Source organism: Megascapheus bottae, chromosome 17 (genome assembly GCF_031878675.1).
Source record: "Megascapheus bottae isolate mThoBot1 chromosome 17, mThoBot2.hap1, whole genome shotgun sequence".
In the NCBI taxonomy this organism is placed as follows: domain Eukaryota; kingdom Metazoa; phylum Chordata; class Mammalia; order Rodentia; family Geomyidae; genus Megascapheus; species Megascapheus bottae.
Genome location: NC_143525.1, coordinates 24,400,110 through 24,414,638, shown reverse-complemented (window position 1 = coordinate 24,414,638; position 14,529 = coordinate 24,400,110). Strand labels below are relative to the sequence as shown.

The window sequence follows — 14,529 nt, the reverse complement described above, 5'->3', positions numbered from 1 at the left end:
ATGCACAAAGACCCGGGTTCGATTCCTTGGTACCCCACATACATAGCAAAAAGCCTGAAGTGGTGCTGAGGCTCAAGTGGTAGAGCTCTAGCCTTGAGAAAGTCCAAGGACAGTGCTCAAGCCCTGAGCTCAAGCCCAGAACTGGCAAAAAAAAAAAAAAAAAAAAGTTGTTTGAACGACAGCTTTTCTGCTTGTGAGGTGACTGCACGATCCCAGAATCTGTGTGCATCTAGGGGCCTGGGTCTCAGGCCCAGCAGCGAGTCGAGGCTACTGTACCTGTCGCCCAGGCCACACCAGGAGAGTGGCACTGGTAGAGTGTAGTCTGGAAGGGATGGGGTGGGAAGAGATAAAGTAGGGCAATCAATCTCAGGATACATTCCTGAGAAAAGGTTTTAGTTTTTGTTTTTAAACAGAGAAACATAAAAATGATGGTAAGATAACCCTTATAACTCACTCTTGTCAAATAAGGATTGTCACAGAGGCTGGGGGTGATCGGTTAGGGGGGTGTACCTCTGAGAATACTGAAAAATATATCAAATGAATGAATATTGGTAAGGACAGGTTCCCCCTCCCCCTCCCCAAATACAAAAACAACCCCCCTCCCATACCCACTTCAAACAAACAGCAGGCAGGGCACACTTTCCAAAATACTGCAATTTAATTCTGAAAAACACCACAATGCTGGAGGCCCAGAGCTGCCTGTGTGACAGGATCTCCAGTGACTTGCCACAGGCTCTAGAAGAGACTAACAAGGTCAGACTCCTCCCTGCTCTGCCTGGGAGAGGCCACTGAGAGTTTCCTTATCGCCCAAGTTGGAGCCACTGATCGCTCCAACTGCAAGATTTCTGCCTTGAAAGCAAAATGCTGTAGCCTCAGAAATGTACAGTGCATGCTTTCCCTCACCTCCTCCCCCACCCTTGGCCTGCAGAACTGCAGTGAAGGTACCTGTAGGTCAAGTCCTGAATTTTTCCCCTGATCCCTTCCAAGGTTGAGGGCAGAGTTTTGGGAGATGTGTGACCTTGGGCCTACATAAGCTCCTTGCTCCCCTCCTAGCCACCCCAGACCACATGACTTTGTTTTGCATATATTATATTTGTTCACCCACAAATGGATGACTTTCCACTCCATAGCCTGACTTTTGAGAAGAAGGATAATGCAGTTTGGGCCACGATGTCTGCAATCAGCTAGATAGATGCCAGTGGTATCCTACTGTAATCCTAGCTACTCAGGAAGCTGAGATCTGGAGGACTGAAGTTTGAAAGTCTCGGAGACTCTTATCTACAATTAACTACCAAAAAGCCAGACAGTGGAGCTGTGGCTTAAGAGACAAAGTGAAGGAACAGTGCCTAGGCCCTGAGTTTAAGCCTTCGTGCTAGGGAAAGAAAGGAAAGAAGAAAGCAAGGGAGGAAAGAAAGAGTGGAATAAAAGAGGAGGAAAGAGAGAGAGGGAGAGAGGGGGGAAGAGAGAGAGAAAAAAAGAGGGGGAGAGAGAGGGAGGGAATGGTAGGGAGGAGGGAGAACTTAGATTTCCAAGTTCTTTTGGGGAGGTTTACTCAACTCTGCCTCCCACCTGCTCCCAGAACCAGGAGTTTTTCTTGATATAGTTCTCAACTTAGCCAACTGAGCACTACAGTAGCTTGGAGAATTAAGTAGCTATAGGCTGTACACATACCACATGACTGGGGAGCAGAGAAAAATTCTTCCTAGCTCTAACTTCAGACATCTAGAGGTATAAACAGAAAGGCAAATGAGACAGGAATTGGGGGGCAGGGATTTCAGGATGGTGAATTCTCTGAAATCCAGAGAATGGGAACCAGTGTTTCCAGATGCCTCTATGTGCTTGTGTGCTGGAGAAAAGAGGCAATTAGGAAGGATCTGTAATCTCCTCTGTCTGTCCCCAGGGTAAAAACTCTTTCCTCCCTGTAGCTTTGTACTAGCTCTCAGTACAAGGGCCCATCCCGGGGAAGACTGGTCCTGGGGAGCTGGAAGTGAAGATTGGGATCTCTTCAGCCTCAGGGTTGGGGTGTGGTCTCTACCTGCCCTCACCCCCTAGAAGGGTATGCTGACCTGGGTACTACCAGCTTTGTTGCTAATGGGGGAAACCCAGTCTTTTAGAAGAGAAGATTTTCTAGGGACGTTGGTGCCTTTGTTTTTGGTATTATGTGTCATCTTGATAAAATGTTAAGTATTTTACCCACTCCTAGGATGTAAGACGGTACAGGAACTGGGGTGAGAGTACAGCGCCATTTGGGGCAGGGATTGTGCACTGGTGCCTCAGCTCTCTCCCCATTGGCTGGACTGCTCAGCATAAGCCAGCATAAGGGGGAGACAGCTGCATCCCTGAGGGCCTCTGCTCAGCCCCTCAGGAGTCACAGGAAGGAACAGCAGCTGGAGCGCTGCTTCTGGGACTCTACGTAGTCTCGTATCTGGAACCTGGGTTCATTGGCCTGCCGTCCTGCACGGTATTTCAGCTCCCTAAAAGAAGAAGAAGAATAGGCTGGGTGGAGAGTGCAGAATATTTATTCTCCACCCACACCCCTGCCATGGTCAGGACCACCAGGAGCTCAAAATGCAGAATGCACGTGGGCCTAGGGGCTAGGTGTAGAGCTAGAGCTATTGGATTCTCATATGGTGCCACCCTGACCTATATGGCCCCCTTCCCTGCTCAGTGCTCACTTGGCAATGGCCAGAAAGGCTAACTCCACATTCATGCCCGTCTTGGCGCTGGTCTCCATGAAGGGAACCCCATATTCCTGTGGGGGAAGGAGAAAGGGCTCCTCAGGGCCAGTCTCTGGCTACCCCCACTCCACCCCAGTCCCTCAGTCGTCACTTACCCTGGCCAAAGTCTCTCCATCCTCCACTCGGATCATCCTTTCATTGCTCACATCTGCCTGTCAAACACAGAGGGGTCACTCTAGGGAAGGAAGCCTGGGACCCTAGCTGGCCCATTTTTGCCCCAGGAGCTGGCATTGCCTGCCCTCTGCTGGTGGCTGTGAGCAGGTGTGATTGGACTGGAGCCAGGGTTTCTGCCTTGTTTTGGCTGCCTGCTTAATATGCAGGCCTGTGATCTCTGACCCTGGGAGATGAGTAATTCTCTTTAGCAAAGGGTGTGGTGACCCAGCCTCCCTGGGGAGATGATAGCAGCTGGGGATGACCCAACTAAGGTTAGCCTTAGCCCTTGACCCTTGACTCTATCCACAATGATCTCATGGTGGCAGGCAGCTGAGCCATTCTGCATCGCTCAGTCAGAGAGATAAGACAGGCAGAAGCAACCAGACCAGGTCTAAGTCCTCCTGGAGATGAACCTTGTCCAGGCGGGGTGGGGCCAATGCTGAGGTGGGAGGAGAAGGGGCAGGGTGGATTGGTCCTGCCACTGGACCACTCACCTTGTTGCCTAGCAGCATGATCACCACATCCCTCTGGGCATACTCATGAATTTCTGTGAGCCAGGCCTATGGGAGAGGAGGAACTGAGCCAAGCCAAGGCTGATGGCCAGGCTATTCTTCTGGAGGGCCCCGTTAGGTGTTGAAGACCATATAAGGGGTCAGTGATCAAAAGCAGTGTGATTGGCTGTGTGTGGTGTTATACAACTGTAATCTTAGTACGAAGGAGGAGGAGATAAGAATTCTAGCCTAGGGGGCCGGGAGTTTGGCCTAGTGGTTAAAGTGCTTGCCTAGCATTCATGAAGACCCGGGTTCGATTCCTCGGTACCCCACATACATAGCAAAAAGCCAGAAGTGGTGCTGAGGCTCAAGTGGTAGAGCTCTAGCCTTGAGAAAGTCCAAGGACAGTGCTCAAGCCCTGAGCTCAAGCCCAGGACTGGCAAAAAAAAAAAAAAAAAAAAAAAAAGAATTCTAGCCTAGCCTGGGCTACATAGAAAGATCAATTCTATCTTAAAAAAATAACTCAATTAACCAACAAAAAACCCTAAGGGTTGTACCACAACCCTTACAACAGTGGTACAACACTTACATGAGGTCCAGGCTTTCATTTTCAGCATGAAGAGCAGGAGGGAGCACTGGGATTGATTAGCTGTATCTGAGCCTAGGCTTTGAAGTGGCGGTATGAATGCCATGAACTTTCCATTATTTTGTATCTATATGCTTTGTCCTTCCAACTGGCTTGTCAGCATAGCCCTTGAGGTCAGGGAATGTGTAAAACCTGTACAGTGTTGTAACATGATTGTTTTCTAGTGGTTTGGTTGTGAGGACTTGGCCACTCATTCTGTCTTGCCTGAGTTGCAGCTGGGGCTGAATGGGCTTTGCCCTGAGTTTGTATGGATAAATGGAACTGTTCTGAACACTTTGACATGAAGTACACTCATGAATCATGGTCAAGGCTACACAGGTGGCATGGGGCACAATAGCCTGTTTGGTCTCCAGGCTTGCATGGCAATCAGATGCCCAGTCACGGCTGGGAGTTTCTTAGCAAGTGCCAGGACAGCATGGTCTGCCCATTCCCACAGAACTGGAAATAACTGGGTCTACAGAAGCTCCACCTTGGCAAACTACGTGTGGGATCATGCAGAGCCCCAGAAGGGTGGACCTACCCTGATGTTGTCGAAGGAGGACTTATTGGTGATGTCATATAGCAGGAGCAAGGCTGGAGGGGGACAGAGAACGACAGAGAATCAGGGAAGCAGCACGGGTGGGTTTCGCAGACAGGCTGGAGGAGGTGGGCTTACCCTGGGCATCTCGGTAGTAAGCATGGGTGACGCTGCGAAAGCGCTCTTGCCCTGCAGTGTCCCAGATCTAAGAAGGGAGAAAAAGGTCAGAAAGGAAGCAGGGGGCAGGGACTGCTGTGGAGGAGGAGCTGTTAGTGGAAAAGGGGGCTGGCTGTCTGCTGTTATAGGTTCTTAAGGTCTCTCAGGTGTTTGACAAGGCCAGGCACTGGTGGCTCGTACCACAGGCTACTCCTCGTACCTCAGGAGGCTGAGGTCTGAGGATCCTGGTTTGAAGCCAGTCCAAGTGGAAAAATTTATGAGACTCATATCTCCAATTAAACAGCAAAAAGCTAGAAGTAGAGATGTGGTCAAAAATCAGTCTTGAACAAAAAAAGGCAAGGGAGAGTGTGAGGCTTTAAGTTCAAACCCCAATATTAGAACACACGTGCATGCACGCACATGTGTACACACACACACACACACACACACACACACACACACACACACACAAATGCACATATACACAAATAATGACATCACTTATTTGGTGCTGTCTCTTCTTTCCAGCCTGTGTGTGTGTGTGTGTGTGTGTGTGTGTATGTGTCCAAAGAGCTCCAGATAAGTGGGAGGAGGAGATGGAGGGATGGCTAAGGCATCTTGAGTTACTTTAGAAAGCAGAGGGTGCCTGGAAACAGCACAGAGAAAAGCCATTTCCTTTCATGGGCCCCACAGGAAGTTACCCAAGGAGGAGGGGCTGGGCTGCAGGCCTCTGTGGTTCAGGGTGAGAATCAAGATTATGCACCTTCCAGCCTCTGGTCTCACCTGCAGCTTCACCCTGGTGCCATCCACGGTCACCACCTTGTTCTGAAAGAAGAAGAAGAAGAAGAAAGCAGAGGGTGGGATTGGCAGGGGAAGCTCTGACATCTTGTCCTGGTTTCTCTCCAGGACTACAAGCAGTGTGATGAGCCCAGACATAGCTTTAGTCAGATCACGCCTTCAGAGCAGTGGGGTCTTTGTCCCCAGACACCTCCATTGAAGGATCTTCTCCTAACACAACAGGACAAATCTGTATGGCACTTTACAGGGCTCAGCCCTGAAGACACAGCCCTTGCTCACTTTCATCTTTTGCTCCCCGAGAAAAAGCCCCATGACTGTCACCAAGTCTTTGGGCACAAGGGGCCCCCCAGCCACCTGGGGTCCTCAGAGGCTAGACTTGCAAGACCAGCTTCCCTCTACCTACTCACAGTTTTCTCAATGCTACGTTGGTACATCAAAGATGGAGTGTGTGTGTGTGTGTGTGTGTGTGGCCTGTGAGCTGTTGCCCAGCTCCTAATCCAGCAGGGGGCCTTGCTAATGGGGGTCCAGTTCAGAGCACCAAGAGAGAGGGGCTCTCAGGGTTTAGGCCATGGGATGGGTCTGCCCAGGAGTGGAAGGGAGAGAGACTTAGTCCTATTTTTCATGTCCTGCTCCAATGGCTCTCCTCCAACATGGCCACCTCCGTTGTGGTGAGAAGGGCCCCTGGGGTCCTCCAGGCAGTGAGCCACAGGTATCCTCAGGAGCATGAGTTGGAGGCCAGTTGAGAGTAGCCCCTTATTCTGAGCCATAGCCAGGGCTCACGCTGGGAGCCTGTCGCCACCTCACCCTGAAATCTATGCCGACCGTGGCTATGAAGGTCCCGGACAGGAAGGCCCCATCTTTGAATTGGATCAGGAAGCAGGTTTTGCCGACACCAGAGTCTCCCAGAAGCATCACCTAGGAGATGGGCGGGGCAGAGGCAGTTAACAAGGATTGGGGAGAAGGGACCTCTGGGACTCTAGAGAGAGGATCAGTGGAGGGGACAGACGGGATTGAGGGGCGCCCCTGTCCCAGAGTGCCTGCCACTGGCCTCCCTGTGTCTCCTCCTCATGCTCCTTGCCATCACTTCCTAGGCTCTTCCCCTAACCCTCCTCTGTCTCTAGGCAATAGCCTAGAAGCCAAGTTGAGACTTCCAGTGTGTTTGTTGAGTGGCCCCAGAGAACCTCCCATTTGTGTGCTCTAGACTCTGGACACATTTGTCCACTGCCAACTAGCTCAGGGGCTCTGTCCCTTCGGTGTGTGCCATTCGGGCATCTGCACATGGGTAGGACAGGAAGTTTATCAGAACCTGATAGATAGATGGGAGCACTGTTAGCTGCTGGCCCAGGCATATTTAAAAGGACAGTGTTTGTGTTTCTTTTTAGGTCAAGCATTTATCTGGAAGTTTCTAATGAGGGTTTCTGTTTATAAAAGGCTTGCATGAATTAGGGAAGGGTAGAATTTACACCATGATGAGGAGACAGTTAGTCTGAAATTTTTTCAGCAGAAATCTCCTAAACGGAACATATGACTGCAAATTAGCTGCCTTGGGGATGTGGAGGAATGGGGGAGGGGAGCTCTTTGCTTAGTTGTCCTTTAGTCTGTAGGTTTTTTTTTGTTTATTTTTTGTTTTTTTTTTGCCTTGAACTCAGGGCCTGGGCACTGTCCTTGAGCTTTCTCAAGGCTAGAGCTCTACCACTTGAGCCACAGCACCATTTCTGGCTTTTTTTCTATGTGATACTAAGGAATTGAACCCAGGTCTTCATGCATGCTAGGCAAGCAATCTACCAGTAGGCCAAACTCCTGGCCCAGTTGTCCTTTAGTCTTGAAGAATCCTCTATACAAACTGCCTGTTGGGTGGCTAATTAGGGTGTGTGTGTGTTTGTGTGTGTGTGAATGGTTCGGGACTTCAATGTTGTTGTGCATCACCCTAGACCTCAGGGAAGAATGGCCTGGGAAGTGATGGGTGGGTACAGCTTGCTGGTGGTCCCATTCCCTCCCCGGCCCCTCTAGTCAGTCATGGGACTTGAACTCTGGGCCTGGGCATTGTTCCTGAGCTCTTTTGCTAAAGGATAGTGCTCTACCTACTTTGAGCCACAGCTCCACATGTCCTATCCCCCTTTATCTGGGTTGAGTCTCAGCACTGGGGAAAGGTCTTGGCAGACTGGGGACTGACTCTTCTGAAGATGCAGCCTGGTCAAGGAACAGATGCTGGTGGGAGAGGGAGTCCTCCGGACCCTGTGCTCCTCCCTGGCTCCTGGGTCCCAGCCTCAGATGAGGAGGGAGGGAAACAGAACTAGTACCTGTGTGCTTTACAGATCACAGCTGCCTTGAGTAAACCAGACAGCCAGCCACCCCGCCAAGCAAGTCCACCAAACACAAACAGCCACCTCCTAGGCAAACAGCCCAGCTGATTTGTAAGGCAACAAGGTCAAGAGGTCCCCATCAGTCTGGGGGAGGCTGGCCGTCCATAGCTCCTCTCACCCCAAAGTACAGGGGCCCATTTCCTGCCACAAGCCCACACAGGATGCTTATCTCAACGGTTCTGAGCTGGTGGCTGGCTGCATGGCTTCCCCTAAGATGCCAGGGTGGAGACTGGAGGCTCCCAGTGAGATGGAGACCCAGTGTGGGGGAGGAAAGGAGGCAGAATGCAAGTGTGAACTGAAATGCTCAGCATTGCTCAAGAGTTCCCGGCATAACCTGACTTATGAAAGTGTAACCCCTTTTGTACAACTCCACAACAATAACAATACGTTCCTGAGGACACAAAAGGAGGAGACAGACCACTGTCCACTCTGCCCCCAACAACTTCCACACCGGACACCCTGCAGAGGGCATGCACCCCAGACAGCTGCCCTCACAGCTGTCCCAGGTGGTGGATGTTGAGCCCAATCCCTTCCCTCCTTCTCAAGGTCTAGAAACTTCCAGGTGGACCTGTGATCTGGCTAGCAAAACCCACCTGGAGTGGGTGGGGCCTGAACTCCTGCCAGGAGGAAGCCCACAAGGCAGTGGCCAGGACTTGCAGCTGAGAGAGGGCTAGATGAATAGCTAAATAATTTCAAGCTTTAGGCTTTAAAACTGGAAGTCTGGTCTCTACAGAGAGCTTGGCTTGAAGAGGCATTAGAATTGCCCAGGTTAATGGCCTTTCTGAGTCTCTAGTGGGAGTGGGGAGTGGGAGTTGGGAGTGGGAGTTGTCTCCATTTCTCAGTTCTTGCTAGTCTCTGCCAACTAGGGCTGAACACCTAACCCTTACCAAAAGGCATGGAATCTAAGAGCATCCTATTGGCAGAAGAGAATTGGGTTGGGGTCTGCAGAGTCTTCCTTATCCTGTGCCCCCTGGGCCAGCTCAGATCCCTAGATATTGATGTGGCCCCAGGGGCTAAATTTCATCTCCTTCCCCTCTCTGGGTGACCATTCCGAGGACTGACTGGAGAGAGGGCTGAGTCTAACTACAAGGCAGTCAGAAAGAGGCGTGGGCCGGGGAGGGCCAGGGTCCTTAGGGCGCAAAGGGAGGGAGGCAGGGCGCAGGGAGGAGTGTCCTTCAGAGCGGGCGCAGGAGTCTCCAGCGCTGAGAGCAGCGCCCACCCACCTTGCCCGTGAGGTCGTAGCTTGGACTGCACGGAGGGGAGCGCTCGTGGGCCTCGCCATCCCAAGAGGCAGCGGCACCCGGCGTGCCTGTCATGTCTCCGGATTGAGGAGAGGTGAACTGGGGCTGGGCCGGCTGTGGGCGGACAGCGAGGAACAGCCCCGCTCCGGGCCCCACCTACTGCTTCCTCCCTCCTCCAACCCGCGGGGACCCCGATAGGCTCCTCCTTCCTTCTGCCATCCCTCCCCGGTCCCATGACGCCAGCCCATAGCTAGCTTCCCGAGGACAGGCGCCCTGGAGCATCACTGGCCCGGCTTCGTGATCTTAAAGCCTGGGACAAAGTCAGTCCTCGGATCGGTCCCCCAAGATTGCACGCCTGGGGGCGCAGTTAGGCTATGCCAGCCGCTGTCACCTGTGCCCAGCCAGGTGACAGCAGGTGTGGCCTGGCTCAGGCCAGAGGAGCAGCGCAGAGGTCCAGCCGTCACCGCGTGGCTCTGCCAGCAGGAGGCGCCCGAGCGCCGGCCCGCTGGCTGGCACGGGGCGCTCCGGAGGCTGGGAACGCCTCTGGGCAAGGCAGAGCGACCTTTGACTGGAGATTATTCTGCAGTGGCGCCCAGATAGTTTTTCTCTTGCTGTTGTACTCCAGCTCATTTGTTTGTGAGCATTCACCTTGAGGCATGCATGTAGGTTGCTCAAGTTGGTGCTAGAACTTTTTGATGTCACCTTTTATTCCTACTTCCAACCCCCACCACCCTGACTTGTTGATCTTCAGTTCAAAATGGCCCACTGTAAGGCTTTAAAGCCCCCCTTCCCATGGAGGCAGGGGCAGAATTTGTCACAGGACCCTCATCCTGGCATCTGGGGTCATTTTGAGCAGTTTCCAGTGCATCCTGCAGCTCCTGGTGACAGAAGATGGTGGTTGTATTTGAGGTTGCCCATAGTGGAATTTAGGGACTTGTGTGGTCTGGGTCAACTTTTCAATGACCTCCATCCCAATATTATGTGCAAAGGGTCAGGGTGCATGCAAAGGGACTGTGTGATGATTGTGTGGGGATGGATGGACGAGAGGCACGTCTGGCTTGTGAGTGGCAGAAGGCATATGGGCACTGCTTGTGTATATGCAGCCTAGAGATTTGGGCATCTGCTGGAGCTCTTTTGTGGCTGCTGGGAAAAGCTTTCAGAGCAGGGACAGAGAGGATCAGGTATAGAGCAAGGAGTTTGAGGCAGTGCCATCCATATCCTCATCTGTGCATAGAATGAGACTCAAATGGGGGGTGGGGCAGCGGCTCTTGGGAGAAGACTTCAATGCCATGGCCTCCAGGCCTCTAGAGGAAGTACTTAGGAACCCTGTGTGTGTGTGTGAATGTGTGTGTGTGTGCACTAAGTGTGTCTAATACAAGAGAGTAAGAGAGGAAGTACCTTGCCCTTTGCGCTCTCTCCACTGCAAACTATTTGCTAATAAGGACTGAATTGTCACTCAAAGGGTACACTGCAGTCTTGTAACCCCAGGGGCCCCAGAATGCAACCTCTTTTGGAAATAAAGTCCTTGTAGATGTACTTGGTTAAAGGGAGGTCATACTGAAGAAGCGTGGGCCCCTAATCTAATCTGAGGGGTGTCATAGGCAAGAGCCTCTGGTATCTACATAGCAACAGCACACATCTGTGCAGAGCTAGGCAGAGCACGCCATCCAGAGTCAAGGGCAGAGACTGGACTCTCTGTTGGCTCCCCGCCATGCAAACCTCCTCAGAGCCCAGCTGGACTCAGTCTTACAGAGCTTCCAGTCTGGGTGCTGCTGTTTATGGATGGATTCTGTGCCTTTGCCCACAGTGTGGCTGTCCATCCTGCCTCAGGACAATCACCTGAAGCCATGGGCAAGCCTATGTCTGAGATTCCCTTTCTCTCTTCTCACTAGTGTAGTATGCCATGTTCCAGCCAGAGTGTCACCTCAGGACAGGCCTTGTGATCCCATTTGTCCTAGACTCTAGTACGTAGAGGTTCCCAAAGACTAACATGTAGTGACACCATCTTCTTTTCCCTATCTTGGGGACACTAGGATTCTGGGGATGGAACAGTGCCAGAGGGGAGCGAGGGCCTCTGCCAAGACCTTCTCAGTTCAGAGGTGTCTGAGGGCTGTGTAGAGTACCATAGAGCACACCATAGGCCAGGGACAATATGGCAGAATGAAGATTGCACACCCGAAGAGGGCTGTTGGGCAAAACACATGTGATCTTGCTGTTTGCCTGTTGTCCCTGTCATTTCTTTTTTTCCCCCTCTGTATTTTTCATGGCTGGTGGGCTGGCTTGAGAAATCTATATTGATATATCTTTGGCCTTTCACTCCTAGTTGTGTTGAGCTAAGGGGGGACCCCCTGAGGGATGGGAGGAGCAGAAGAGCCAGATGGGGTAGGGAGAGTTGTACCCTTGGTCACATTCTTGTGTGCTTCTATGGGCTCCTGGGTCCCTCTGCCGATGACCATACAGCCTCTACTGGTGGTCTGCTCCTCTTGGTCCTTACTTTGTGTTGAGCTAATAGTGGGATGGAGCCTTCACATCCCCAAAAGCACAGCCTTACCTGTTCTGGTCCCAGCACCTCAAGAAAGAGATTTTCTTCGTGTTGGTACTGAGGCTTCAGGTTAGGGCCTCAGGATCTCAACTGACTTTCTCACTTAAGGCTGGCATTCTGCCACTGAGTCACAACTCCATTTCCTGCTTTTCTTTTTTCTTTTTCTTTTTTTTTTGGGCCAGTCCTGGGGCTTGAACTCAGAGCCTGAGCCCTGTCCTTGGGCTTTCTCAAGGCTAGAGCTCTACCACTTGAGCCACAGTACCACTTCCAGCTTGCTTTCTTCCCTTCCTTCCTCTTTTTTTCTTTCTTCCTTTCTTTCTTTTTTTCTTTTTGTCTGTCGAGGGACTTGAAGTCCAGGGCCTGGGTATTGTCCCTAAGCTCTTCAGTTCAAGGCTACCGCCCTACCCCTTGAGCTATAGTACCACTTCTGTTTTTGTTTTTTTTTGGTGACTAATTGGAGATAAGAATTTCATAGACTTTTTAGTGCCCAGGTTGGTTTTGAATCGTGATCCTCACATCTCAGCCTCCTGAGTAGCTAGGATTATAGGTATGAGCCACCATGCCCATCAAGAATCCAACTCTTAACCATTCAATCTGCCATTCCCAGAGCCTGAGCCCATAGCTGGCAGTGCCAGCAAATGCTTACTGTGAATCCGATGCCCACGGTGGCTGAGAAGGAGCCTGGGATGAACTTGCCCTGATCAAACTGAACCAGCAGAGATGTCTTCCCCACACCACTGTCACCCACCAGGATAGTCTGAAAGGGAGCGGGGGAGGGGGAGAGAGAAAGAGAGAAAGAGAGGAAGAGAAAGAGGTGGGGCTGAGGTCCACTTAGGCCACTTAGGTCCACTTAGGAGTCAGTTACTTCTGAACACACACACACACACACATACTTCTCAGTTTTTTATAGATCTTGCTGAAAAAAGGCTGTAAGTCCTAGAGGAACTCTCATTCCAACCCTCCTTAACCATTTTCTGAAGGGACCATGGCATTATCTTTGGTAGACTTGCAACCTCAGGGGCAGAAGTAATCTGGGGCCTCCACTGTTAAGAGTCTTTATCTATTTAAACCCAGGGCTTGAGCACTGTCCTTTTAGCTTTCTGGCTCGACTAGTGTTCTCCCACTTGAGTTACAACTCCACTTCAAGCTCTTTTGCTGGTTAGTTGGAATCCCATGGGCCAGGCATCAGTGGCTCATGCCTGTCATCCTAGCTACTCAGGAGGCTGTCATTTGAGGATCATGGTTTGAAGCCAGCCCAGGCAGAAAAGTTCCCACAAGAGCACAAAGAGGTCCAGAGTTCAAGCCTAACAATGTATAAAAAAAATAGCATGGGTCTTCCTGTCCAGGTTGGCTTTGGTCTGTGATCTTCAGACCTCATTCTCCTGAGTGGCTCAGATTACAGGTTTGAGCCACTGGCACCCAGCTCCCACTCCTATATTCTGATGTCTGTCATTGCTGTGTGCACACTGGGATCAGGCTTCCCAAAGCAAGAGCTAGGCAAGGGCAGACTGTAGGGGAGACAAGAGTTCTCTAACAGTGTCCACAGGGCAGTGTTCACACCTCTACCTCTGTTTCTCTCCTGAGTATTCTTCTCACAGAGACCTTTGAACATCAAATTCCCTTTTGGCATCTGCTCCTTGGAGGAACCAAATGAATGTGCATAGATGACCTGTACACTGTTGTATATGAACACTGGTCCCAGGGATCAAGAAAAATTAGGAATCCTGGTGTGAACCCCAGGAATAGCTCACACCACTCTGGAACAAGGTTGGCCTTTCTTGAGACGGGCCAACATTTCAGACAAGCAGATTTGAGGGGAGGAAGAAAGGCTCCTGTCCCTTGAGAGGTCTGTACTTGAACAGAACTAAATTCTGTGTGGCCTTCATTTCCTCCTGGAATATGGAACACTATTTGTTTTTTAAATATGTGGTGGCTTTAGTATTCATTTGCATCTCAAATCTAAAGTGCTTCCTAGAGAGAAAATTCCAGAAGACTAAGAGTGAGTTCATGCATGTCCTAAAGGGCCTTGAAGTTCTGACAGGTGAGGGGCATGGAATTTTAGAAGCATCTTATGGGAAAACAATCAAGGGTCCACTGGTATTGCCAAGGAGAGTGCAGTGCCCCAGACATGCCTAGAGGAATGTAGCTGCATGCTGCTTCCTGTCTCTTTTCATCCAAGAGTCTCACATCTGTGGTTTCCTTCTCATCTACCTGATTCCGATTTGGCTTCTCATACTTTTCATGTGGGCTGTGTAACTCAATTCCAGTGAGGCTTTAGTGGCAGAGTGGGAGATGCTCAGCAGAACTGGCTTTTCAATCACGGGTGTCTCCCCTGTGACCATTTCAGGACTCTTGAGTTTTGAAGCAATCTGTTTTCAAGTTCACAGGGATCAAGAGACATAGCTAGAAAACATGTGCTGGTGGCTCTTGAATCTGAGGATCACAGTTCCAAACCAGCCTGGGCAGGAGAGTCTGTGAGACTCTTATCTCCTCTAAAGTACCAAAAAAAGATGGAAGTGGTGCTCTGACTCAAGTGGCAGAGTGCTAGCATTGAGCAAAAGAAGTTCATAGACTGTGCCAAGCCTGGAGTAGCTCAAGCAAATGTCTATCCTTATAACCCAGATAATCCAATGGATACACACACACACACACACACACACACACACACACACACACACACACACACAAAACACACATTCAGTAGCATGCACACATGCAATACACACATGCACATAACTTCTTCCATAAACAAGAACACACACTGTACATGTACATACATGTACGCACTAACACACATACGTGAACTTGCAAACGCAGGTGGCTTGATGGCAGGGGGCGTCTTGGATGACCTGTTCAGGACTACTACCAATGGGATGTGTTTGCT

General features: G+C 50.8%; 1 protein-coding gene across 5 annotated transcripts in view; it reads right to left on the bottom strand.

Annotated features, from left to right (window-relative positions):
* Window positions 1-645: 645 nt before the first annotated feature.
* The window catches only part of Rab37 (RAB37, member RAS oncogene family), a 38,941-nt gene continuing 25,057 nt past the window's right edge, over window positions 646-14,529 (bottom strand). The window contains exons 2-10 of one of the 5 annotated variants that reach the window (XM_090350229.1): window positions 12,292-12,402; window positions 6,304-6,414; window positions 5,485-5,526; window positions 4,684-4,750; window positions 4,549-4,601; window positions 3,386-3,451; window positions 2,834-2,890; window positions 2,676-2,752; window positions 646-2,474 (exon numbers count right to left, since the gene is read on the bottom strand). In XM_090350229.1, coding sequence (XP_090206355.1) covers window positions 2,369-2,474; window positions 2,676-2,752; window positions 2,834-2,890; window positions 3,386-3,451; window positions 4,549-4,601; window positions 4,684-4,750; window positions 5,485-5,526; window positions 6,304-6,414; window positions 12,292-12,402 — 690 coding nt within the window. In that variant the 3' untranslated portion in view covers window positions 646-2,368. Of the gene's footprint in view, window positions 2,475-2,675; window positions 2,753-2,833; window positions 2,891-3,385; window positions 3,452-4,548; window positions 4,602-4,683; window positions 4,751-5,484; window positions 5,527-6,303; window positions 6,415-9,085; window positions 9,179-12,291; window positions 12,403-14,529 lie in introns of those variants that run through there. The other 4 variants (XM_090350231.1, XM_090350233.1, XM_090350230.1 and 1 more) reach the window with 4 other exon arrangements.